At 46.8% G+C, this 26,408-nt stretch overlaps 1 protein-coding gene across 1 annotated transcript; it reads left to right on the forward strand.

The window, feature by feature from the left end:
- The first annotated feature begins 1,736 nt into the window (after window positions 1-1,736).
- LOC121875381 lies at window positions 1,737-26,095 on the forward strand. Its single transcript, XM_042379934.1, has 5 exons — window positions 1,737-1,878; window positions 3,191-3,314; window positions 8,144-8,234; window positions 13,664-13,784; window positions 25,893-26,095. The coding sequence occupies exons 1-5, from the start codon at window positions 1,761-1,763 to the stop codon at window positions 26,045-26,047; spliced, it is 609 nt and encodes a 202-aa protein (XP_042235868.1). The 5' UTR covers window positions 1,737-1,760; the 3' UTR covers window positions 26,048-26,095.
- The last annotated feature ends 313 nt before the right edge of the window (window positions 26,096-26,408 follow it).

Raw genomic sequence — 26,408 nt, forward strand, 5'->3', positions numbered from 1 at the left:
AAAATATCGGCATAATTTGTAGCGCATTGAGTTGTAAAACAATAGCATATTATGAACCAGTGTACACAGTAGTCGAATAATCCAATTCAATAACTTGATTTTAACAGGTTGTGCCACATTGCCAGTCCCTTTATTATTTACAGTTTTTTCGCGTTTTTCATGCCAAACCCAAAAGTATCCACAAACTTTTTAATGCAATGATGTAAAAAACTCAAACATATTCGGAATTAGCGTGGCCGATAGACAAATAATCCAACCCAAGCAATTAGATTTTGAAAACTTTTGCCAAACTGTCACTCCCTACTGGATACCAACCCGCTGTTTCTGTGGTAAATAGATCACTTAGTTTATCAGAGTTCTTGAATTTGATTTCCTTATCACCCACTATAAAATCTACACCAGTCGCACACGTTACCTAATTCTCAGTTTTTTGCTTGGCACCACCAAATTTACTATCTCACTTTTCCTGGAGTGATACTCTTTCGGCAGATTTACATGCACCAATCTCTTATCTTTTCTCCTTCCAGGAGTAGCTATTACATAATTTAAATCACCTTCTTTTCTAAGAATTTCAAAGGGCCCTTGGTACCTCTACCAAATAATAATTCATAAGGAGAATATCTTAAACTTGCTTGTTTTGTACTCCTAATAGCATATTAAACATAAGGATTCCTTCATCCCAACCATTTGTGGTCTCCAAGCAGAATTTTGTCAGCATGCTGTTGAGCGTTTGGTGAAAGCGCTCGAGAGCACCTTGACTTTCAGGATGGTATGCAGCTGCTAAATATTGAGTGACGCCTAAAGTGGTCATTACTTGTTGAAATATCCCAGAAGCAAAATTTGTCCATTGATCAGACTGGACAACAATGGGAAGACTTAACTGGGTATTATTGATTTGGAAGTAATACGACGCAAGGGAATTGTCTCTGGATACTTAGTAGTGACACACGTAATATTCAAGAGAAACTGATTACCATTTTTAATCTTAGGGAGGGGACCAACATAGTGCTGATGCCATGTCTTCAATTTCAATACTATTTTACCTCACTAATACACAACAATAAACTGATTTATTTAACACAAACACAAACATATTATACAATAATATTTAATACATATTAAACAATAATTACATACAGGAACAAAGGAATAAAAAATATAGCCTCACCTACTGAACAAGCTGGGTAATTACCTCTGAACATGTAAGGAAGTTAGCTATATATATATACACCTGTATATATATGGTGTTACATAACAGTATGGATTAACTAACACGGATGATATATGGCAGGCTCAGAGCTAGAGAGCCATCAGTCACACGGCTGCAAGGTGTGCTGCCTAATTTTAGTCTGGCTCGTTCGCCGGTGAGTTAAATGCATATTCGATATGTCTATAGGTTTTACTAGGCCTTAGAGGTAATCTGAATACCACCTTCCAATGTGACAGGAAATGCTGATTTAAAGCTATGAATTCCTGTGCAGAAAATAACAGTATATGGCGATATATGGATCTGTGTTGGTGAATCCGGGTAGTGTTCTATATAAACACAATATGTAAATAGCCTGAACTTATACAACTATTATCTGTTTACAGTATATGTAGACAAAGGTGATGGTGGTAGTAGACACGGTGGTGGTAATGGTAGCAGTACACACGGTGGTGGTGATGGTGGTAAAGTGGTTTGTGGTGAAGGTAATTACTAATTATAATGACACACTCTTTCCATACAGGTGTGGGTGTCCCTGGCATTAACGGTGGTAATGACGGGCGTGATAGTAGGCAGCCTGATGTGGGTACGTGAGGGAGTGATGGGTAAACAGGACGACGTTCACACTAAGTCCTTCTGTACCAGCGTTCTCAAGATCCTTGTTTACCAGAGTGCGTGGCCTTCTGACCACTTAACCTCCTGATCACTTATCTTATAGACTATTTTAGTTCCAGGTCACTTAACCTCTACACCACTTAATCTCTGTACCATTTAACCTCTACACCACTTAACCTTTGCACCACTTAAACCTCGTGACCACTTAAACTCCTGGTCACTTAACCTTTGACCAATTAACCTCTACACCATTTACTCTTCTAACTACTTAACCTGGCCATTTAACCTTCTAACCACTTAACCTCATGAGCACTTAATATATACACCACTTAAATTATACACCACTTAACCTCCAGACCACATAACCTCTCGACCACTTAACTTCTAAACTATTTAACCTCTACAACACTTAACCTTTACACCACTTAGCCTCCAGGCCACTTAGCCTTCACACCTCGTAACCCCCAGACCACTTAACCTCTAAACTATTTAACCTTTAGACCTCCCTATGTCAAGAGCATGTAACCTCCACCTTATATGCAGTAACTTACACAGAACATGCATTATTCAAAATATGTTACATTTGAACCTCGTAAACTTCAGAGTACATATCCTCAAGCAATACATAACCAAGAGAGTACAGAACTTTCAGAGTACTTCCTTAAATAACATGTAACCTCCAGAATACAGAACATTTTGAGTAATACTCTCAATAACACATAACCTCTAGAGTACAGAACCTTCAGAGTACATACTTCAATAACACATAACTTAGAGTATAGAACTTTCAGAGTACTTCCTTCAATAACACGTAACCAAAAGAGCACAGAGCCTCCAGAGTACATGCACACTAAAGATCAAGAGCAAGTAAAGTATGGGTAGCCTACGTATAACCTCCGGAGCTGTTTCTATGGTGCAGTGCTTAGATTTATTTACTCAGCCTCCCCAGAAAGCTATAACGACCCACCATGACCTCAGGATGAGTAGAAAAAGTACTTCACACGTCCATCTTGTTTATAAATTTCATGAATATTTATTCGATCCAGGTACTTTAGTTATCATTTGCCTATTCGTCTTTAATTCACATTTTCCTTCTCTCCCATAAATCTTCTCATCTAGACACGATGTCTAAACATTTCTCTTGTCATACTTTACTGAAATTTTTCGAAATTTAGTCGCTCATTTATTGAAAATTATATGTAACATGTGTTGACTTAAATAATTTATATCATATCTAATGGAAATTATATTATCTTGGAAGAAATTCTTATTGTCCATATCGAAATTCCTGCAATATAAAAAACAAAACAATGAATTTAGTAAACAAAACTTGAGAATTTTACCAAACTTTCAATGTCTATTTTTCAGGTTGTCGCAGGTGGCCAAGCTGGTCTGGGACTCGAATGATAAGCAGCACCATCATGTTTTTAGCTGTAGTGGTGGGGTCTCTCTATTCTGGCTCCATAACCGCCTTCCTCGCTATTCCTTTCAGGTGGGTGGTGGTGGTGGTGGTGATCAGCATGCTCACCTCACAAGCGTGAAACTATGAGCAAGTTTCTTTACGCCGCCTGTCTACCAGCGAATTGGGAACCAGGATATTAATCGATTTTTGGATCGTGCTCCAGGGTAATGGTTAGCCAGTGTAGTTGACGAGTTATCCGGTCTTCTTGGACTATTCCTTGACACTGGGTCAAGCAGCTCAATAACGCATGGTCTTCTTGTTTTGTTGGTGACACCTTCTACACAGTAAACAATTTCACGCCTAGGTGGCACAAGGGCCGGCCATCCTCGAACTCGAGGAGCAACCATTATTATTAGTGGTGGTGGTGGCAAGGGTGGTGGTAGTGGTGGTAGTGGTTTTAGTAGTGATGGTGGTGGTTGTGATAGCAGTCGTGAAGTTAGTGGTGATGATGGTGATTACTGTAATAGTGTTTTATGTGTGTGTGTGTGTGTGTGTGTGTGTGTGTGTGTGTGTGTGTGTGTGTGTGTTCGTGCACAGGGTATGCTAAGCATAGTATACTAAGCATACTCAGAGCTTTTTGTTCATTTATTCATCTTAAATAAATTTATATTTATACTCTAAAATGCAGCCTTGCGCTTAGTAACAGCACTGTGTAAGAGAGCTAGGCCGGGGCTAGCTCCTCTCCCAAATGCATTCGTAGGTGCTGTTTCACCTCTATGAAAGCCTGGGCGGCGCGCAGCTCGCTGACGTCGCAATGGTCACAGTCATACCATGGTGAAATGGCAGATATGATGCGGCCTGGCGTGGAGCTTCAGTGTCGCTCCACCCACGAGTCCGTGTGGGTCGTGCGTGTTGTTTACATTCTTCCGTTCGTGTGTGTTGTGGTGCTTCTGCTACCCGAGTGTTATAGACTTATAATGATATAAATATTCTACTTGCGATGGAAACTGTGGTAGAACAGGACACTTGTTTAGTTAAGGAACTGCTGGAAAAGCCGTTTTCGAGAAGAAACATTTCAGAGAAAATTGAAATCGTAGGAAAACGTAGACCGTGTCCACGAATTCCAGGACTTACAAGGAAGCATACAGAAAAAAACAAAGAATATGTTAGGCATTTTAATATCACGAATTACAAAAGCACATATTGGTTGACTGGCTCAAATAAGTTAAACAAACTCTTCTGCTGGCCGTGTTTGCTCTTTTCAACTGATCGCAATGTATGGTCGAAAACTGGTTTTGATAATTTGAATACTTTGTCATTGGCTATTTCCAGGCATGATAAATCTTTTAATCACATAAACTGTTTTCTGCAATTTAATAGTTTCGGAAGAACGGGAATTGCTCATCAGCTTGATGAACAACAACGCTTCAGTGACCAAATGCACAATGAAAAAGTTAAGAAAAATTGGGAATCCTGAAAAGATTAATTGATGCTGTATGCTTTCTAGCAAAACAAGAACTTCCTCTTCGAGGCCATAACGAATCAGATACGTCTATAAATAAAGGGAATTACTTAGAGCTACTTGTACTGATTAGCCATTACGATCCGATGTTAGAAATTCATTTGAAGGAATCAACTATTTTCCGAGGTACATCTTCCGCCATTCAAAATGATTTGATTGCTGCAATCAGCTACTTAATCACGAAGCAAATAAAAGAAGATATTGAGAAAACTGATTTTGTGTCACTGATTTTGGATGAGACGTCTGATATAATCAATAAGTCACAGCTCTCTTCTGTTTTTCGTTTTGTTAACCAAAACTGTCAAGTTCAAGAAACATTTCTTCATTTTACAACGTGAGCGCTGATCGTTCCTCAGCAGGCTTACTGGAGCATGTTAAACATCTGCTGAGCGACTTTAACTGTGGGGAAAAACTTATTGCTCAGACATACGACGGCACTGCTGTTATGGCTGGTCAACAAAACGGTTTAAATAAGAAGGTACAGGAACTGCACCCGTGTGCTATATTTGTGCACTGTTACAGCCATTTGCTAAATCTGACACTTCAGCAATCAGCAAAAAACATCACAAGATGTAGAAATTTTTTTCAGACACTTTCATGTTTAGCAGCATTTTTCTCAAAGTCTTCAAAGAGAACATTTGCCCCTCAAGCTTTTCTTGAGAAACAACTACCCAGAGTAGCGCCTACAAGATGGAATTTTTCTTCAAGACTGGTCAACACCGTAAAAGAATATTATGACCAATTGACCTCATTTTTCCATCACATACTTGATCAGTCTGCAGAGTGGGACGATGACTGGTTTAAAGGGACAAGGATTTTTGTCTTTCCTCCAGAAATTCCAGACTCGCTTCCTGTTGAATGTTTTTTCCTCGGTGTTTTCTTTCACGGATGTTCTTTTCGACATTCTTCAAACAAAAGGAATGGACATTGCCTACTGCTCCAAAAAGGTTGAAGAGTTGATCGGAAAAATTAAGAAAATCGTGAAGACGACTTCGACAGGATTTTATAGGGAAGGGTTCCAGGAAGAAATGATGAAAACCCAAATAAAAGACCCAGAAGAAGTTAGCAATTAGAAGAAGCAGGCTGCAGAGCTCTGTTCAATGAAATCTTGGATAACATTTTAGTTCAACTAAGAGATAGATTTCAGACAGTCACACAGCTCGAATTCTTCTCTTTGTTGAACAGTTTCCTGACAGTGCAGTGAAAAGTTTGGAGAAGCAGTGTGGATCTTTCTTTGATACTGTAAGGCTGAAGAATGAGTTAAGTGTTCTTTACGTTTACCCAGAGTTCAAAGGTAAGCCTGTTTTCGATTTGATGAAAATCATGCATGAAACTAAACTCTATCTGGGAATGCCTGAAGTGTATAAACTTGTGAAGTTGATTGTCACTATAACTGCTACAAGTGCAACTGCAGAAAGGACATTTTCTGCTTTAAAAAGGATCTAGATCTATTGCAGAAGCACACAAGGGCAGGAAAGACTGTCATCCTTAGCGTTGATGTCAATAGAAAACACTCTGCTTGGGCACTTGGAAATGAAGCATACATTTTATGATGAAGTGACTGAAAAATTTATTGAAAAAATAGGAAGATGGAGTTCGTTTAAAAGGGAAAGAAAAGGGGAGAAAAAACCAAGGAGAAGGAGAAAGATAAAACTTTTGTACACTTCTATATACTAAAATACAATTAAATTGTTTATTTATTTATTTCACTTTTTCAAATACTTTTCCTTTCTTTTTTTAGGCTATTTTAAATTTAAATGAGAGAATAGGTAGCAGGCTAAGTTAATAATACAATGGCATGCACAGGCCTACTTGAAAGCTTTTATTATCATATTATCTCAAAAAAGTATTTAATGTTAAACCACCTAGGTACAGCCCCTTCCCCGCTCTAAAAAATAGAGAGCATGCTCAAGATCTTCGGTCAGGATTCGCCACTGGTGTACTGCCACCAACTCTCTTTTCCATTTTCCTGGCTGCTTTCCTTACTCGTGCCAGCGCCAATTTAGCAGGCTGGGTAGACATCTAGTACCAGATGAAGGGTCTTTTCAACATAAGATGACGTCAGGCAAGAACAAAGATGTCGGCAGTTTCCATTACTGAGCTTCAGTATGCAGACGACTTCACCCTTGTCGCTCACACCGAACGCGACCTACAGGAGATCCTGAACACCTTCGCAGATGCGTATGCACACTTCGGCCTTGAGGTGAATGTACGTAAGATTCAGATTCTCTTTCAGCCTGCCCCTGGTTCAGCCACACCTCCACCCAGCTTATCTGGACTACCCTTTCTAATGTTACCCACTTTCGGTATCTCGGCTCCCACCTGCCCACCACCGCAGATATTGATGAAGAGATTTAGCATCGGATCAGATATGCATCTCAAACCTTTGTCAGACTCCGAAACCGTGTCTTCAGCTGTAGGGAGCTGAAATTATCTGCAAAGTTACACGTATATCGAGCAGTGGTCCTCCCCACCCTGCTATATGGCAGCGAGACATGGGTCACATACAGGAGGCACCTCAAGGCACTTGAGAACTTACAACAACGTAGTCTACGTTTCATCCTCCGAGTTCGCTGGGAAGACGAGAGAACAAATGCCAGTGTTCTTACTGCCACCAACTGTAGGATCATCGAGGCTACCATTATCCATGAACAACTTCGCTGGATTAGCCATGTTACCCGCATGGACAACAGTAGACTGCCAAAGCAGCTACTTTACAGTCACCTTACGAATAGTAAATGTAACGCTGGCTGGCAACTGAAAAGGTATAAGGATAGTCTTAAGGCAAATCTGAAAAAAGTGCCAAATGGACGCCCTCACCTGGAAGACGATTACTCCACACCGTAACGCTTGGAGGATCACCACACAAGAAGCTTTCGAGTTAGCCCGACTGCACAAAGAGGGAGACAAGCGCCAACGCCGGAAAAACGCTACCGCCGCCCCTCCCGCACTAGACGTAGCCTCCACATGTGCAACATCTGTGATCAACCCTGCCGGTCCCGTATCGGCCTCTTTAGTCATCTCAGAACTCACCAACCTAGGTGATATCCTTAATAACTCATATCATTATATCATAGCTGGATGATCGTCATACTCGTTTCCGAGTGACAGCAAAGTATTAGTAGTAGTGTCTTATGTGATGGAGATCTTTCTCTATAGTGGCTCCTTCACCGCCTTCCTGGTGTATTAAAACGCATATATTTATTGACTTAATGATGCAGATGGGAAGAGTGACTAAAGTTGGGTGGAATGAAGGAATGTAGGAAAAAATAAAGAAATATGCTGAAGTTCATGACGGGTGTAGTTTGATGTGTGATTATGTATGTGCTTATGAAGTAAATTAATAATATCTGCTGTTACTCTCGCTGAAGTACCTAAATTTTGTATCTCACTCTAGGTCACAGCCCATCAATTCACTGGATGAGCTGCTGGAGACCCAAGTAATTCCCGCCATCAGGAGACTCAGTAGCCCCTACAGCTTCTTCCTGGTGAGTGTTGTACCTGAGTCTTACAGCTATCACTGATCTATTACAACACTTTCGTGGGGAGGGTTGGACTTAGCTCTCACGGTTTTATTGTAACTCCTTCCTGGGGGGGGGTTGAACCTGGCTCGCATATTTCTCATTGCTCTATCAAATTTGTCTTTATATTGGACGTGTGACGAGTGGTGCTGCCACATACCATACTGCTCACCTCCTCGGCCACGTGGCGGATTCATTTAGTCCTGTCAGCTCTTCGACTAGTGACTCAACACCCCACGAATGACACTGGTACCTTCCACTGTATAGGGGTAATTGGCGGGAAAACTAAGGGTATATAAAGTTGGTGAGCCTGGATACCAATAAGGAATAATGAAAGTGTTCATTAAGTTTCTACCATTGATTCTTATCTTTATTGTATAAAAGAAGACATATTTAATGCAAATGACTCAAAGCATGAAAATGCCGGCAAATGGGAGCAAGAGAACATGGGTGTACTTACCAGCCACTAGCCAGCGAGGTAATGCACAATTGCACATCCACCAACAAAGAAATTTCAACTAATATATATTGACCAACGTGACTGGTAGTAAAATTTCCTTTTTATTTTATTTTATTGTATTTTATTTTATTTCATTTTATTTTATTTTATTTTAGTTTTTGAGGTAAGGCTATATGCGTGTACACATATTTGTTATACCATTTAATGAAGATCTGTGTGATGATCGAGGGAAACTATAGAATATCACCATGCTCTATACACAGATGCCAAGAGGTAAAGTCCTGGATGGAAAGTAAGGGTTAAGGTCTCTCCCGTAACATTGCTGTACTATTATTGTTCACTCATTACACTATATTTCACGTGACAAAAAAGATTTCCAATAACACAAATTAATTACTAAATTATACAAAGCAACAGCAATATTTCTAAGACAGTATTACACTTCTTAACTGTAATATTTTTATTATTTTAGGGATTTAATTTTATTTTACGTAATTATAATGGCGAGCATTGTCAATCTCATGTAAGAATGGACTATATTTCCTGGTGCTCTGGTGCCTGATGTGAAGCTTTAACTAAGTCGACGATTATCCCTATTTGGCATAACACACACACACACACACACACACACACACACACACACACACACTACTGCTACTACTTTGCTGTCACTCGGAATCGAGTATGACGACCATCCAGCTATGAGACAATGATATGAGTTATTAGGGATGTCACCTTCGTTGATGAGCTCTAAGGTGACGAATGAGGTCGATACGGGACCTGCAGTGTGGAGGGCTACATATAGTGTGGGAGGCGCGGAGGCAGCATCTTTCCGACGTTAGCGCTTATCTGCCTCGATTTGCAGTCGGGCTAACTCGAAAGTATTGACACCTTCTCGTGTGGTGCTCCTCCAGGGGGGTTGATTTGGCACTTTTTCAGGTTTATCTTAAGACTATCCTTATACCTTTTCAGTTGCCCGCAAGCGTTACGTTTACTCTTTGTTAGGTAACTGTAAAGTAGCTGCTTTGGCAATCTATTGTCGTCCATGCGGGCAATATAGCCAGTCCAACGTAGTTGTTCATGGATAATGGTAGCCTCGATGCTCCTACAATTGGTGTCAGCGAGAATACTGGCATTTGTTCTCTTGTCTTCCCAGCGAACTTGGAAGATGGAATGTAGACTACGTTGGTGAAAATTTTCAAATGCCTTGAGGTGCCTCCTGTATGTGACCCATTCTCACTGACATAAAGCAGGGTCGACAGGACCACTATTCGGTATACGTGCAACTTTGAAGATAATTTCAGCTTCCTACAGCTGAAGACAAGGGTACGGAGTCTACCAAAGGCTCGAGATTCACACCTGATCCGATACTGAATCTCTTCATCGATGTCCGCGGTATTAGAAAGGTGGGAAGTTGGGAACCAAGATATTGAAAGTAGGTAACATTATCCAGGGTAGTACTGTTAAGCCGGATGGATGGTGGAGGTGTGGCTGAAAGAAAATCTGAGTCTTACGTACATTCACCTCAAGGCCGAAGTGTGCATAAGCATCTGCGGAGGCGTTCAGCATCTCCTGTAGGTGGGGGACACCTTTGTTCCTGCCTGGGGTTGTCTTTTGTTGAAAGGATCCTTCATCTGGTACTGGATGTCCACCCCACCAGCTAAATTGACACTGACACGAGTAAGTAAGGAGGACAGCCAAGGAAATGGAAAAGAGAATTGGTGACAGTACACATCCTTGGTCTGAATGGGGAAGAACTCAGACTGGGTGACATCATGTAAGCCACTGCCGTTCACGCCATCGTGGAATTGCCTCACAATGGCATTGAATTTTGGTGGACAGCCAAAACGGCTGATGGTCCGCAAGAGGACTTCCCTGTTGACCAAGTCAAAGGCCTTTGTTAATTTCATGAAGACCATGTGCATGTTACGACGCTGTTCTCTGCATCTTTCCTGTATCTGGCGGGCAGCAAAGATCATGTCAGTGGTTCCACGTGTTGGTCTAAAGCCACACTGAGATTCTGGGAGGAAGCTTTCCGGCTCAGGAAGGAGTCTGTTTCGGAGGACTCGGGCGATAATCTTGCCAGCAACGGACGGCAGCGAGATCTCGAGGTAGTTGCCACAGTCTGACCAGTCTCCCTTGTTCTTATAAATATTGACGATGGAGGCGTCTTTAAGAGCATGGGGGATTTCCTCCTTTTCCCATATATCCTCCAGGAGAGATTGGAACCGGCTGGTAAGCAGAGGTCCTCCTGCTTTATGAACCTCGTCTGGGATTCCACCAGCCCTTGAGTCTTTGTTATTTTTCATCTGTTTGATGGCAGTAGCTACCTCATCCAGGGATGGAGGATAGCTGAGGTGATGAGTCTACTCTGTATGCTGAGGGACCTGCCGGACAGTCACGGCATCCACATCGGTATTTCGATTGAGCAGCGAATGGTAGTGCTCTTTCCAGTGCAGAAGGTAGCTTTCTTTGTCTTTAATTAGGGAGTTACCGTCGGATGAGCTGACGGGGGCTACGCCCTGAGTGATTGGTCCATAAAATGTTTTAGCAGAATTGACAAAATTCACACATCTTGTGTTGATCTGCATATTTTTGCATTTAACGTGCTTTATTTTAAACCAGACGTTTTTTAGATTGCGAAGTTCGTGCTGGGCCGCTGCGTCCTTCTTGGGGAAGGCTTCAGCTTTGGTCTGAGACTGAGGGTTGTTCTGCCAGTCAGTTACAGCAGCACGTTTATCATTTATGAGTACATTGATTTCCGGGTCACTTTCATCAAACCAGTCCTGGTGTATTCCTTCGATCTGGCCCTGTAGATTTTTGTCATGACAGTGTCGAAAATACCCCCATTCTGCTCTGGGATTTGGATTGTTTCTGGTCAGGTTGCTTATCAGCCCATGTTCGAGCTGCTCTGCTCTCTGAAGGCAAGTGCTACCGCTGGATACTCCAGACGCTTATTGTTAAAACCTCTTTTGTAGGCTTGCTGACTTTACCGTTTGGGGACAATGTGAAGTGAGAACTTGGCTCTAACGAGCCGATGATCGATCAGTGTCGCAATGGTTTAAGCCATGCATGGCTCGCGTGATGAGGACATCTAGCGATCTCTTTCTCTGACAATAATATATTCAATAAGATGCCAAAATTTGGATAGTGGGTGTTTTGTCACGAACCCTTGAAATTCTCGGCTTGACTAAACAAGGTATTGGTGATATTGAGGTTGTATTCAACATGCTTGCTGAGGAGTAGGCCTTTGGGATTACACTTGCGTAGTCCATTTCTTCCTATGATTCCCTGCCAAATTTCAGCATCTGTGCTAACTCTGGCATTAAAATCACCTAGGAGCACAAACTTATCTTCTCTGAGGATAGAGGTTAACACCCTTTCAAGGTCGGCATAAAAGGCCTCCTTGATGCCATCTTCTGCATCCACTGTTAGGGCATATACACTGATGAAGAAGACATGATGTTAGTGACTCAGAAAGACTCGGAGTGTCATGAGGCGCTCGTTGATCCCAACAGGCATTTCAGTTAGCCTATGTAGGATATACTGGCGGATGGCAAAGCCAACTCCATAAAATCGGTTTCTCTCAGCAGGAAGTTTACTCTTCCAAAAGAAGATATAGCCAGACCCCGTTCTGTGAGTCGACCCTTGCCTGGGAGCCGGGACCCAGTAATGGCTGCTATGTCGATGTTATACCTAGTCAGCTCTTTTGCCACAAGGGCGATTCTTCTTTCAGGACACTCATTCCATGCAGCGACAAAAGAGGTTGTATAGTTTGTTTCTGTTTTGATCTGTGATTATAACTGTGTTTTCGACCGCATAATGATGACCTTACTGGGTGCAATTGCCCAGTCAAGTTGGTTCTATAGGCAGGCTATGTTTAAGGCACCTTTTCTAGCCCCCTCCTCATGTGGGGTGAGCAAAGACAGAACCGGATTGCACTGCTGCCTAGATCCCAATGCCGCCCATGTGCAGAGTTGTGACTAGAGACTCCCGGCAGTCATCTCTGCCTGTCCTCTTTGCCACTCCTCCATCGCCATAGGACTTTTGGGGGTATAGGGGTTTTGATGATGATGAGAAGTATGATGAGCTGGATGATGGCTGTGCACAAGTTGATTTATGTAGTGAAGCAGGAGCGCAGGCTGCAACCACACATCTTGGCTCTCCCGTTTCCTGATCACGTGGTGCAAGTGTTGCAATGACTGGGCAAAGGGAGAGTTGTAATGGACTGACGATAGCCCAGCTTCTTGGGTTAAACCTTAGTAGCCTGTCCATCATACATTGCCTTTGTCCGGCAGTGTAGTCGTTGGGTTCCCATCTTGGTCACCTGTTCTGTCTATGCCGCCGTTGGGGTCTAGTTGGAGCTCCGTAAGCATGTCTGCCTGACGTGCGGCTCCGCTGCAGATTTTTAATTCGGGGTTTACTCCCGTAGCCTTATACATAGCAAAGTTAATCTGTAAGGCAACAGAGCAGTGGATGGAAGACACCAGGACGTGTGCACATACCTGTGGGCCTATGCGCCGTCCCTCTGGGGCCCACTCCTGCTCCGAGACTCCCTGCTGGTTTTGCCTATTCCCATGAGGCACCTAAATACCGTGTGTTGCCACGAGGAGGCACAACAGGAATTTTGATTGTGAAGAGGCTGTGTACTGGCAGGAGAAGACTTGTGCAAGTTGCTTCCCTATTTACCACGAGGGCTAGCCAGCGGAGGTAGCTGAAAGTGAGGGGAAGCAAGCAGTGCTTCTACCTTAACACTGACATAATGCTACTACACTAGATGCATGACACCACCCTGCGTGCACACATGGAGCACACACACACACACACACACACACACACACACACACACACACACACACACACAATTAAACATACAAATATCCACTTATTATATCATTATATATTTTATATTAGTACACTTATATCTTCCTCGCAGACGGAAAACTCTGGGATGGTGGGCAAGAAGGTGCGGGAGGTGATGGCGGTGTTCAGCGGTACTGAAGTGTCGAGCTGGAACTTCCTAAAGGAGGTGGCCCAAGGATCTTTCGGCCTCATAGGTGACTATTTTATTGAACCAACACACAATATCTGCTGTATCCTCACACAAGTCCTACTGCACCATCACTCTGGTTCTGCTGCACCATCACCCAGGCCCTGCTACATCATCACACAGGTCCTGCTGCACCATCACCCTGGTTCTGCTGCACCATCACACAGGTCCTGCTATACCACCACACAGGCCCTGCTGCATCATCACACAGGCCCTGCTGCATTATCACACAGGTCCTGCTGCACTATCACACAGGTCCTGCTGCATCATCACACAAGATCTGCTGTACCATCACACAGGTCCTGCTGCACCATCACACAGGTCCTGCTGCATCATCACACAACAACTGCTACACCATCACAAAGGTCCTGCTACACCATCACACATCTGCTGTACCATCACACAGGTCCTGCTGCACCATCACACAGGTCCTGCTGCATCATCACACAGTCCTGCTGCACCATCACACAGGTCCTGCTGCATCTCATTGCTGAAGATCTGCTGTACCATCACACAGGTCCTGCTGCACCATCACACAGGTCGTGCTGCATCATCACACAAGATCTGCTACACCATCACAAGGTCCTGCTACACCACACAGTCCTGCTGTACCATCACAAGTCCTGCATCATCACAGCCTGTGCATCATCACACAGGTCCTGCTGCACCATCACACAGGTCCTGCTGCACCATCACAAAACTTGCACCATTACAAAATGACCTGCTCCACCATCACACAGGACCTGCTCCACCATCACACACGGTATCATCACACAACAACTGCTACATCACACAGGTCCTGCTACACCATCACACAGGTCCTAAGGTACCATCACACAAGTCCTGCTACATCACACAGGTCCTGCTGCATCATCACACAGGTCCTGCTGCACCATCACACAGGTCCTGCTGTACCATCACAAAAATCCTGCTGCACCACACATGACCTGCTCACTACAGACCTGCCCACCATCACACAGGTCCTGCTGCACCATACCACAGGTCCTGCTGTACCATCACAGGCGTGCTGAACCATCACATGGGTCTACTGCACCATCACACAGGTCCTGCTCCATCATCACACAAGATCTGCTGTACCATCACACAGGTCCTGCTGCACTATAACACAGGTGCTGCTGCACAATCACACGGGTCCTGCAACATCACACACAGGTCCTGCTGCAGACACACAGGTCCTGCTGCATCATCACATAGGTCCTGCTGCATCATCACACAGGTCCTGCTGCACCATCACACAGGTCCTGCTGCACCATCACCAGGTCCTGCTGCATCATCAAACAAGATCTGCTGTACCATCACACAGGTCCTGCTGCATCATCACACAGGTCCTGCTGCACCATCACCCTGGTTCTGCTGCACCATCACACAGGTCCTGCTATACCACCACACAGGCCCTGCTGCATCATCACACAGGCCCAGGCTGCATATCACACAGGTCCTGCTGCACTATCACACAGGTCCTGCTGCACCATCACACAGGTCCTGCTGCATCATCACACAACAACTGCTACACCATCACAAAGGTCCTGCTAAACCATCACACAGGTCCTGCTGTACCATCACATAAGTCCTGCTGCATCATCACACAGGTCCTGCTGCATCATCACACAGGTCCTGCTGCACCATCACACAGGTCCTGCTGCACCATCACAAAAATCTTGCTGCACCATTACACATGACCTGCTCCACCATCACACACAGGACACTGCTCCACCATCACACAGGTCGTGCTGCATCATCACACAACAATCTACACCATCACAAAGGTCCTGCTACACCATCACACAGGTCCTGCTAGCTCATCACACAAGTCCTGCTGCATCATCACACACGGTCCTGCTGCATCATCACACAGGTCCTGCTGCACCATCACACAGGTCCTGCTGCACCATCACAAAAATCCTGCTGCACCATTACACATGACCTGCTCCACCATCACACAGGACCTGCTCCACCATCACACAGGTCCTGCTGCACCATACCACAGGTCCTGCTGCATCATCACACAAGATCTGCTGCACCATCACACACGTCCTGCTGTACCATCACACAGGCGCTGCTGAACCATCACATGGGTTCTACTGCACCATCACACAGGTCCTGCTCCATCATCACACAAGATCTGCTGTACCATCACACAGGTCCTGCTGCACCATCACACAGTCCTGCTGCAGCATCACACAGGTCCTGCTGCATCATCACATAGGTCCTGCTGCATCATCACACAGGTCCTGCTGCACCATCACACAGGTCCTGCTGCACCACCACTCAGGTCCTGCTGCATCATCAAACAAGATCTGCTGTACCATCACACAGGTCCTGCTGCATCATCACACAGGTCCTTCTGCATCATCACACAGGTCCTGCTACATCATCACAGGTCCTGCTGCACCATCACACAGGTCCTGCTGCACCATCACACAGGTCCTGCTGCACCATCACACAGACCTACTCCACCATCACACAGGCCCTGATACATCATCACACAGGCCCTGCTACACCATCACACAGGTCCTGCTGCATCATCACACAGGCCCTGCTGCACCATCACACAGGTCCTGCTGCACCATCACAAAGGTCCTGTTGCATCATCTCATAGGTCCTGCAGCATAATCACACGAGTCATACATCATGACACAGCTGCACCATCACACAGGACCTACTCCACCATCACACAGGCGATGATACATCATCACACAGCCCTGCTACACCATCACACAGGTCTCTGCACCATCACAGGCCTACTCCACCATCACACAGGCCCTGATACATCATCACACAGGCCCTGCTGCATCATCACACAGGCCTTTGCACCATCACACGTGACCTGCTGCACCATCACACAGGCCTCCTGCACCATCACACAGGTCCTGTTGCATCATCACACAGTTCCTGCTGCATCATCACATAGGTCCTCCTGCACCATCACACAGGTCCTGCTGCACCATCACACAGGTCCTGCTGTACCATCACACAGGTCCTGCTGCATCATCACATGGGTCCTGCTGCATCATCACACATGCCCTGTTGCATTATTCTCCAGCGTCCTGCTGCACCATCACACAGTTCCTTCTGCACCATCACACAGTTCCTGCTGCATCATCACATAGTCCTGCTGCACCATTAGACAGGTCCTGTTGCACCATCACACAGATCCTGGGCACCATCACACAGGTCCTACTGCATCATCACACAGTTCTGCTTCATCTTCACATAGGTCCTCCTGCACCATCACACAGGTCCTGCTGCACCCATCACACAGGTCCTGCTGCACCATCACACAGGTCCTGCTGTCATCACACAGGTCCTGTTGTATCATCACACATGCCCTGTTGCATTATCACACAGGTCCTGCTGCACCATCACACAGTTCCTTCTGCACCATCACACATTCCTGCTGAACCATCACACAGGTCCTGCTGCACCATCACACAGTTCCTGCTGAACCATCACACAGTTCCTGCTGCATCATCACACAGGTCCTTCTGCACCATCACACAGGTCCTGCTGCATCATCACACAGGTTCTGCATCATCACACACGTTCTGCTGCATCCTCATACAGGTCCTGCTGCATCATCACACACGTCCTGCTGCACATCACACAGGTCCTGCTGCACCATCACACAGTTGCTGTTAAACCACATCACACAGGTCCTGCTGCATAATCACACACAGTTCTTACTGTACCATCATACACAGGTCCTGCTGCATCATACAGGTCCTGCTGCATCACCACAGGTCCTCCTGCACACACAGGTCCTGCTGCACCATCACACAGGTCCTGCTGCATCATCACATAGGTCCTCCTGCACCATCACACAGGTCCTGCTGCCATCACACAGGTCCTGCTGCATCATCACCATGGGTCCTGCTTCATCATCACACACATGCCCTGTTGCATATCACACAGGTCCTGTTGCACCATCACACAGTTCTTTCTGCACCATCACACAGTTCCTGCTGAACCATCACACAGGTCCTGCTGCATCATCGCACAGGTCCTACTGCACCATCACACAGGTCCTGCTGCACCATCACACAGGTGCTGCTGCACCATCACACAGGTCCTGCTGCATCATCACACAGCTCCTGCTGCATCGTTCCACAGGTCCTGCTGTATCATCACACAGCTCCTGCTGCATCGTCGCACAGGTCCTACTGCACCATTACACAGGTCCTGCTGCACCATCACACAGGTGCTGCTATACCATCACACAGGTCCTGCTGCATCACATGGGTCCCGCTGCATCATCACACATGCCCTGTTGCATTATCACAGGTCCTGCTGCACCATCACACAGTTCCTTCTGCACCATCACACAGTTCCTGCTGAACCATCACACAGGTCCTGCTGCATCATCACACAGGTCCTGCTGTACCATCACACAGGTCCTGCTGCATCATCACATAGGTCCTGCTGCATCACCAGGTCCTGCTGCATCATCAACCAGCTCCTGCTGCATCGTCGCACAGGTCCTACTGCACCATTACACAGGTCTTGCTGCACCATCACACAGGTGCTGCTGCACCATCACACAGGTCCTGCTCCATCATCACACAAGATCTGCTGTCATCACACAGGTCCTGCTGCACTATCACACAGGTGCTGCTGCACAACCACAGGGTCCTCCTGCACCATCACACAGGTCCCTGCAGCATCACACAGGTCCAGCTGCACCATCACACAGTCCTGCTGCACCATCACTCAGGTCCTGCTGCATCATCAAACAAGATCTGCTGTACCATCACACAGGTCCTGCTGCATCATCACACAGGTCCTTCTGCATCATCACACAGGTCCTGCATATCATCACACAGGTCCTGCTGCACCATCACACAGGTCCTGCTGCACCATCACTCAGGTCCTGCTGCACCATCACACAGGACCTACTCCACCATCACACAGGCCCTGATACATCATCACACAGGCCCTGCTACACCATCACACAGGTCCTGCTACATCATAACACAAGGCCCTGCTTCACCATCACACAGGTCCTGCTGCACCATCAAAGGTCCTGTTGCATCATCTCACAGGTCCTGCAGCATAATCACACAAGTCATGCTACATCATCACACAGTTGCACCATCACACAGATCCTGTTGCACCATCAAACAGGTCCTACATCACACAGGTACTTTTGTACCATCACACAGGTCCTGCTGCACCATCGCACAGGCCTCCTGCACCATCACACAGGTCCTGCTGCATCATCACACAGTTCCTGCTGCATCATCACACAGGTCCTCCTGCACCATCACACAGGTCCTGCTGCACCATCACACAGGTCCTGCTGTACCATCACACAGGTCCTGCTGCATCATGGGTCCTCACATACACATGCTGTTGCACATCACACAGGTCCTGCTGCACCATCACACAGTTCCTTCTGCACCATCACACAGCCTGTGCTGAACCATCACACAGGTCCTGCTGCATCATAATGGGTCCTGCTGCATCATCACACATGTCCCATTGCATCATCACACAGGTCTTGCTGCACCATCACACAGTTCCTTCTGCACCATCACACAGTTCCTGCTGCATCATCACACAGGTCCTGCTGCACCATTAGACAGGTCCTGTTGCACCATCACAGATCCTGCTGCACCATCACACAGGTCCAGCTGTACCATCACACAGGTCCTGCTGCATCATCATATGGGTCCTGTTGCATCATCACAGGTCCTGCTGCACCATCACACAGTTCCTTCTGCACCATCACACACCCTGCTGAACCATCACACAGGTCCTGCTGCACCATCACACAGTTCCTGCTGAACCATCACACAGTTCCTGCTGCATCATCACACAGGTCCTTCTGCACCTATCACACAGGTCCTGCTGCATCATCACACAGGTCCTGCTGCATCATCACACACGTTCTGCTGCATCCTCATACAGGTCCTGCTGCATCATCACACACGTCCTGCTGCACCATCACACAGCTCCTGCTGCACCATCACACAGTTGCTGTTAAACCATCACCCAGTTCCTGCTGCATCATCACACAGTTCTACTGCATCACACAGGTCCTGCTGCATCATCACAGTTCCTGCTGCATCATCACACAGTTCTTACTGTACCATCACACAGGTCCTGCTGCATAATCACACAGTTCTTACTGTACCATCACACAGGTCCTGCTGCATCACACAGGTCCTGCTGCATCATCACATAGGTCCTCCTGCACCATCACACAGGTCCTGCTGCACCATCAGCAGGTCCTGCTGTACCATCATCACACAGGTCCTGCTGCACCATCACACAGGTCCTGCTGCACCATCACACAGGTGCTGCTGCACCATAACACAGGTCCTGCTGCATCATCACATGGGTCCTGCTGCATCATCACACATGCCCTGTTGCATATCACACAGGTCCTGCTGCACCATCACAGTTCCTTCTGCACCATCACACAGTTCTGTGCTGAACCATCACACAGGTCCTGCTGCATCATATGGGTCCTGCTGCATCATCACACATGTCCTATTGCATCATCACACAGGTCTTGTGCACCATCACACATTCTTCTGCACCATCACACAGTTCCTGCTGCATCATCACATAGGTCCTGCTGCACCATTAGACAGGTCCTGTTGCACCATCACATAGATCCTGCTGCACCATCACACAGGTCCAGCTGTACCATCACACAGGTCCTGCTGCATCATCATAGGGTCCTGCTGCATCATCACACAGGTCCTGCTGCACCATCACACAGTTCCATCTACACCATCACACAACCTGCGTGAACCATCACACAGGTCCTCACCATCACACAGTTCCTGCTGAACCATCACACAATTCCTGCTGCATCATCACACAGGTCCTTCTGCACCATCACACACAGGTCCTGCTGCATCATCACACAGGTCCTGCTGCATCATCACACACGTTCTGCTGCATCCTCATACAGGTCCTGCTGCATCATCACACACGTCCTGCTGCACCATCACACAGCTCCTGCTGCACCATCACACAGTTGCTGTTAAACCATCACCCAGTTCCTGCTACATCATCACACAGTTCTTACTGTACCATCACACAGGTCCTGCTGCATCATCACATAGTTCCTGCTACATCATCACACAGTTCTTACTGTACCATCACACAGGTCCTGCTGCATAATCACACAGTTCTACTGTACCATCACAGGTCCTGCTGCATCATCACATAGGTCCTGCTGCATCATCACATAGGTCCTCCTGCACTCACACAGGTCCTGCTGCACCATCAGACAGGTCCTGCTGTACCATCACACAGTCCTGCACCATCACAGGTCCTGCTGCACCATCACACAGGTGTTGCTGCACCATAACAGGTCCTGCTATCATCACATGGGTCCTGTGCATCATCACACATGCCCTGTTGCATATCACACAGGTCCTGCTGCACCATCACACAGTTCCTTCTGCACCATCACACAGTTCGTGCTGAACCATCACACAGGTCCTGCTGCATCATCACAGGCCCTGCTACACCATCACACAGGTCCTGCTGCATCATAACACAGGCCCTGTTTCACCATCACACAGGTTCCTGCTGCACCATCACAAAGGTCCTGTTGCATCATCTCATAGGTCCTGCAGCATAATCACACAAGTCATGCTACATCATCACACAGCTGCACCATCACACAGATCCTGTTGCACCATCAAACAGGTCCTGCTGTATCATCACACAGGTACTTTTGTACCATCACACAGGTCCTGCTGCACCATCGCACAGGCCCTCCTGCACCATCACACAGGTCCTGCTGCATCATCACACAGTTCCTGCTGCATCATCACACAGGTCCTCCTGCACCATCACACAGGTCCTGCTGCACCATCACACAGGTCCTGCTGTACCATCACATCAGGTCCTGCTGCATCATCACATGGGTCCTGCTGCATCACACATGCCCTGTTGCACTATCACAAGGTCCTGCTGCACCATCACACAGTTCCTTCTGCACCATCACACAGTTCGTGCTGAACCATCACACAGGTCCTGCTGCATCATCATATGGGTCCTGCTGCATCATCACACATGTCCTATTGCATCATCACACAGGTCTTGCTGCACCATCACACATTTCGACCATCAGTTCCTGCTGCATCATCACATAGGTCCTGCTGCACCACTAGACAGGTCCTGCTGCACCATCACAGATCCTGCTGCACCATCACACAGGTCCTGCTGTACCATCACACAGGTCCTGCTGCATCATCACATGGGTCCTGTTGCATCACACAGGTCCTGCTGCACCATCACAGTTCCTCTGACTCACACACGTCCTGCTGCCATCACACATCCTGCACCATCACACAGTTCCTGCTGAACCACATCACACAGTTCCTGCTGCATCATCACACAGGTCCTTCTGCACCATCACACAGGTCCTGCTGCATCATCACACAGGTCCTGCTGCATCATCACACACGTTCTGCTGCATCCCCACAGGTCCTGTGCTCATCACACACGTCCTGCTGCACCACACACAGCTCCTGCTGCACCATCACACAGTTGCTGTTAAACCATCACCCAGTTCCTGCTACATCATCACACAGTTCTACTGTACCATCACAGGTCCTGCTGCATCATCACATAGTTCCTGCTGCATCATCACACAGTTCTTACTGTACCATCACACAGGTCCTGCTGCATCATCACATAGTTCCTGCTACATCATCACACAGTTCTTACTGTACCATCACACAGGTCCTGCTGCATAATCACACAGTTCTTACTGCATCATCACACAGGTCCTGCTGCATCACACAGGTCCTGCGCATCACACAGGTCCTCCTGCACCATCACACAGGTCCTGCTGCACCATCAGACAGGTCCTGCTGTACCATCACACAGGTCCTGCTGCACCATCACACAGGTCCTGCTGCACCATCACACAGGTGCTGCTGCACCATAACACAGGTCCTGCTGCATCATCACATGGGTCCTGCTGCATCATCACACATGTCCTGCTGCATTATCACACAGGTCCTGCTGCACCATCACACACAGTTCCTGCTGCATCATCACACAGTTCGTGCTGAACCATCACACAGGTCCTGCTGCACCATCACACAGGTCCTGCTTCATCACACAGGTCCTGCTGCACCATCACATAGGCCCTGCTGCATCATCACACGGTCCTGCTGCATCATCACACAGCTCCTGCTGCATCGCACAGGTCCGACTGCACCACACACAGGTCCTGCTGCATCATCACACAGGTCCTTCTGCATCATCACACAGGTACTGCTGCACCATCACACACAGTCCTGCTGCACCATCACACAGGTCCTGCTGCACCATCACACAGGCCCTGCTGCACCATCACACAGGTCCTGCTGCACCATCACACAGGTCTGCTGTACCATCACACAGGTCCTGTGCATCATCACATGGGTCCACCTGCATCATCACAGCCCTGTTGCATTATCACACGGTCCTGCACACACACAGTTCCTTCTGCACCACAGTTCGTGCTGAACCATCACACAGGTCCTGCTGCATCATCACACAGGTCCTGCTGTACCATCACACAGGTCCTGCTGCATCATCACACATAGGTCCTGCTGCATCATCACACAGGTCCGGCTGCATCATCACACAGGTCCCAAGGCATCATCGCACAGGTCCTACTGCACCATCACAGTTCCTTCTGCACCATCACACAGTTCCTGCTGACCATCACACAGGTCTGCTGCATCATCACACAGGTCCTACTGTACCATCACACAGGTCCTGCTGCATCATCACACAGGTCCTGCTGCATCATCACACAGGTCCTGCTGCATCATCACACAGCCCTGCTGCATCATCGCACAGGTCCTACTGCACCATACACAGGTCCTGCTGCACCATCACACAGGTGCTGCTGCATCATCACACAGGTCCTGCTGCATCATCACACAGGTACTGCTGCACCATCACACAGGTCCTGCCGCACCATCACACAGGTCCTCCTGCACCATCACACAGGTCCTGCTGTACCATCACACAGTCCCGTCATCATAACATAGGTCCTGCTGCATCATCACACATGTCTTGCTGCATCATTACACAGGTCCTGCAGCACCATCACACAGGTCCTGCTGCACTGTCACATGCCTGTAACTCTTAGGAACACGCATGTCGATCTGTTTGCCTCCACCCACACAAGCTTATATCTTTTTTTATATTATCTATTGTTTTCTGTTACTTAGGTTAATTGTATATCTATGTATGTATTAATATGCATCATTTGTGTCACCCTGTTAGTCAAACCAAAAGTAGTATTAATTAGTTATAGACTATTTCGCAACTGTCCTGGGTCAGTGAGTCATATTCTGTGTGCAGAGACTTTCTTTGCAAACCGTGTATAGACAGGACGTGTCCACACCCTCTAGCCTCGACACTTGTCATATGGCGTGCTTGTTCAGTCATCTACACCTAGTGGCATCTGGTATGTGCAGTTAAGGTTCAGAAGGACCTGGTGTTATGGAATTTATTTGGTAGGAATAGTTGTTGTGTTGCTGTGTATTTTGTAGTGTTAATATAGTTAATGTTAGTCGTATTCATTTGATCTAACCCTTAACGGTATATTTTCACCCTTCCGTCATCCTCTTATTTTAATATACAATCACTTATTCTTAAATTCCATGGTTGCTAGACAGTACCTTTCAGAACATAAATGTATTATTTATTATTTCATTTGTGATTCTCCAATTTATTTTATTTATTCAAGTACATTCAGTTGAGTCTTTTGTGGGATAATTATTCCTGTGTTCTGTTGTTCCTTTCTTGTGATAACATGGGGTGGTTTCACTCCCCAGGTATAAGGATATTGGATCGACTGCACCATCACACAGTTCCAGCTGAACCATCACACAGGTCCTGCTGCATCATCACACAGGTCCTGCTGCATCATCACACAGGTCCTGCCATCATCACACAGGTCGTGCAACATCATCACCTCTGTTCCTGCTGCACCATTACACAGGTCCTGCGGCACCATCACATAGATCCTGCTGCATCATCACACAGGTCCTGCTGCACCATCACACAGGTCCTGCTGTACCATCACACAGGTCCTGCTGCATCATCACACAGGTCCTGCTGCATCATCACACAGGTCCTGGGCACCATCACACAGGTCCTGCTGCATCATCACAAGTCCTGCTGCATCACACAGGTCCTGCTGCACCATCACACAGGTCCTGCTGTACCATCACAGGTCCTGCTGCATCATCACACAGGTCCTGCTGCATCATCACAGGTCCTGCTGCACCATCACACAGGTCCTGCTGCATTATCACACAGATCCTGCTGCCCCATCCTCAGGTCCTGCTGCACCATCACACAGGTCCTGCTGCATCGTCACCAGGTCCTGCTGCATCATCACATAGATCCTGCAGCACCATCACGCAGGTCTTGCTGCACCATCACACACGTCCTGCCCCATCACACAGGTCCTGCTGCACCATCACACGTCCTGCTGCCCCATCACAGGTCCTGCTGCATCATCACACAGATCCTGCTGCCCATCACACTGGTCCTGCTGCATCATCACACAGATCCCAGCACCATCACACCGGTCTTGCTGCACCATCACACACGTCCTGCTGCCCCATCACATACGTCCTGCTGCCCCATCACACTGGTCCTGCTGCATCATCACACAAGTCCTGCAGCACCATCACACAGGTCTTGCTGCATCATCACATAGATCCTGCAGCACCATCACACAGGTCTTGCTGCCCCATCACCCACGTCCTGCTGCCCCATCACACAGGTCCTGCTGCACCATCACACAAGTCCTGCTGCATCATCACACAGGTCCTGCTGCATCATCACACAGATCCTGCAGTACCATCACACAGGTCTTGCTGCAGCATCACACAGGTCCTGCTGCACCATCACACAGTTCCTGCTGCATCATCACACAGGTTTTGCTGCACCATCACACAAGTCCTGCTGCACCATCATGTTGTATTCGTTCCCTATTCTTATCATCATCCCATAGTCTCTGTCATGATATTTGGCTCTTGCAGGTAAAATATATCTTAATCTTGGATTATATTACAATATTCTTTTCTCTTTGTTCATGACCGACGTACAGACACAGCGAGTTCAGGCATCGGGAGTTCAGGCCAGTACGAGAAGCTGGGGACACCCTGCCTCTTCCACGTCGGCCGCAACCCTGTCAGGATGGATCTAGATGCCTTTGCTTACCCTAAGAACTGCCCTGTCAAGTACCAGTTCGACGAAATGTAAGATTTATTTTGTTTTTCCCTCTCTTTTTTTACTGTTAAGCCACGTTGCTCGGCTAAATGCACTGTGTTTTCTAAAGAATAGTAGTTTGTTTAATCGATCATTATGTAAGTCATATCATTGAGTCCTTAAGTTTGGGTGTTTTCTCAAAGATTAGTTAGTTATATTTGACTAATCCTACACTGTTTATCAAATATAAACCTGCTTATCGGAATTTTAAAACGTTGATCATTAACAACTGCCACAAATCTGATCCTGCAAGTACAGGACATTGAACCTAAACATATTATGTGCTTAAGTCACGTCCACCTAGAAATGCTTAGGTTTCCTCCAGAAAACATTTGAAGTAAACATTCAGAAAAAC

Source organism: Homarus americanus, unplaced genomic scaffold, assembly GCF_018991925.1.
Source record: "Homarus americanus isolate GMGI-L3 unplaced genomic scaffold, GMGI_Hamer_2.0 scaffold56241, whole genome shotgun sequence".
NCBI classification, from domain to species: domain Eukaryota; kingdom Metazoa; phylum Arthropoda; class Malacostraca; order Decapoda; family Nephropidae; genus Homarus; species Homarus americanus.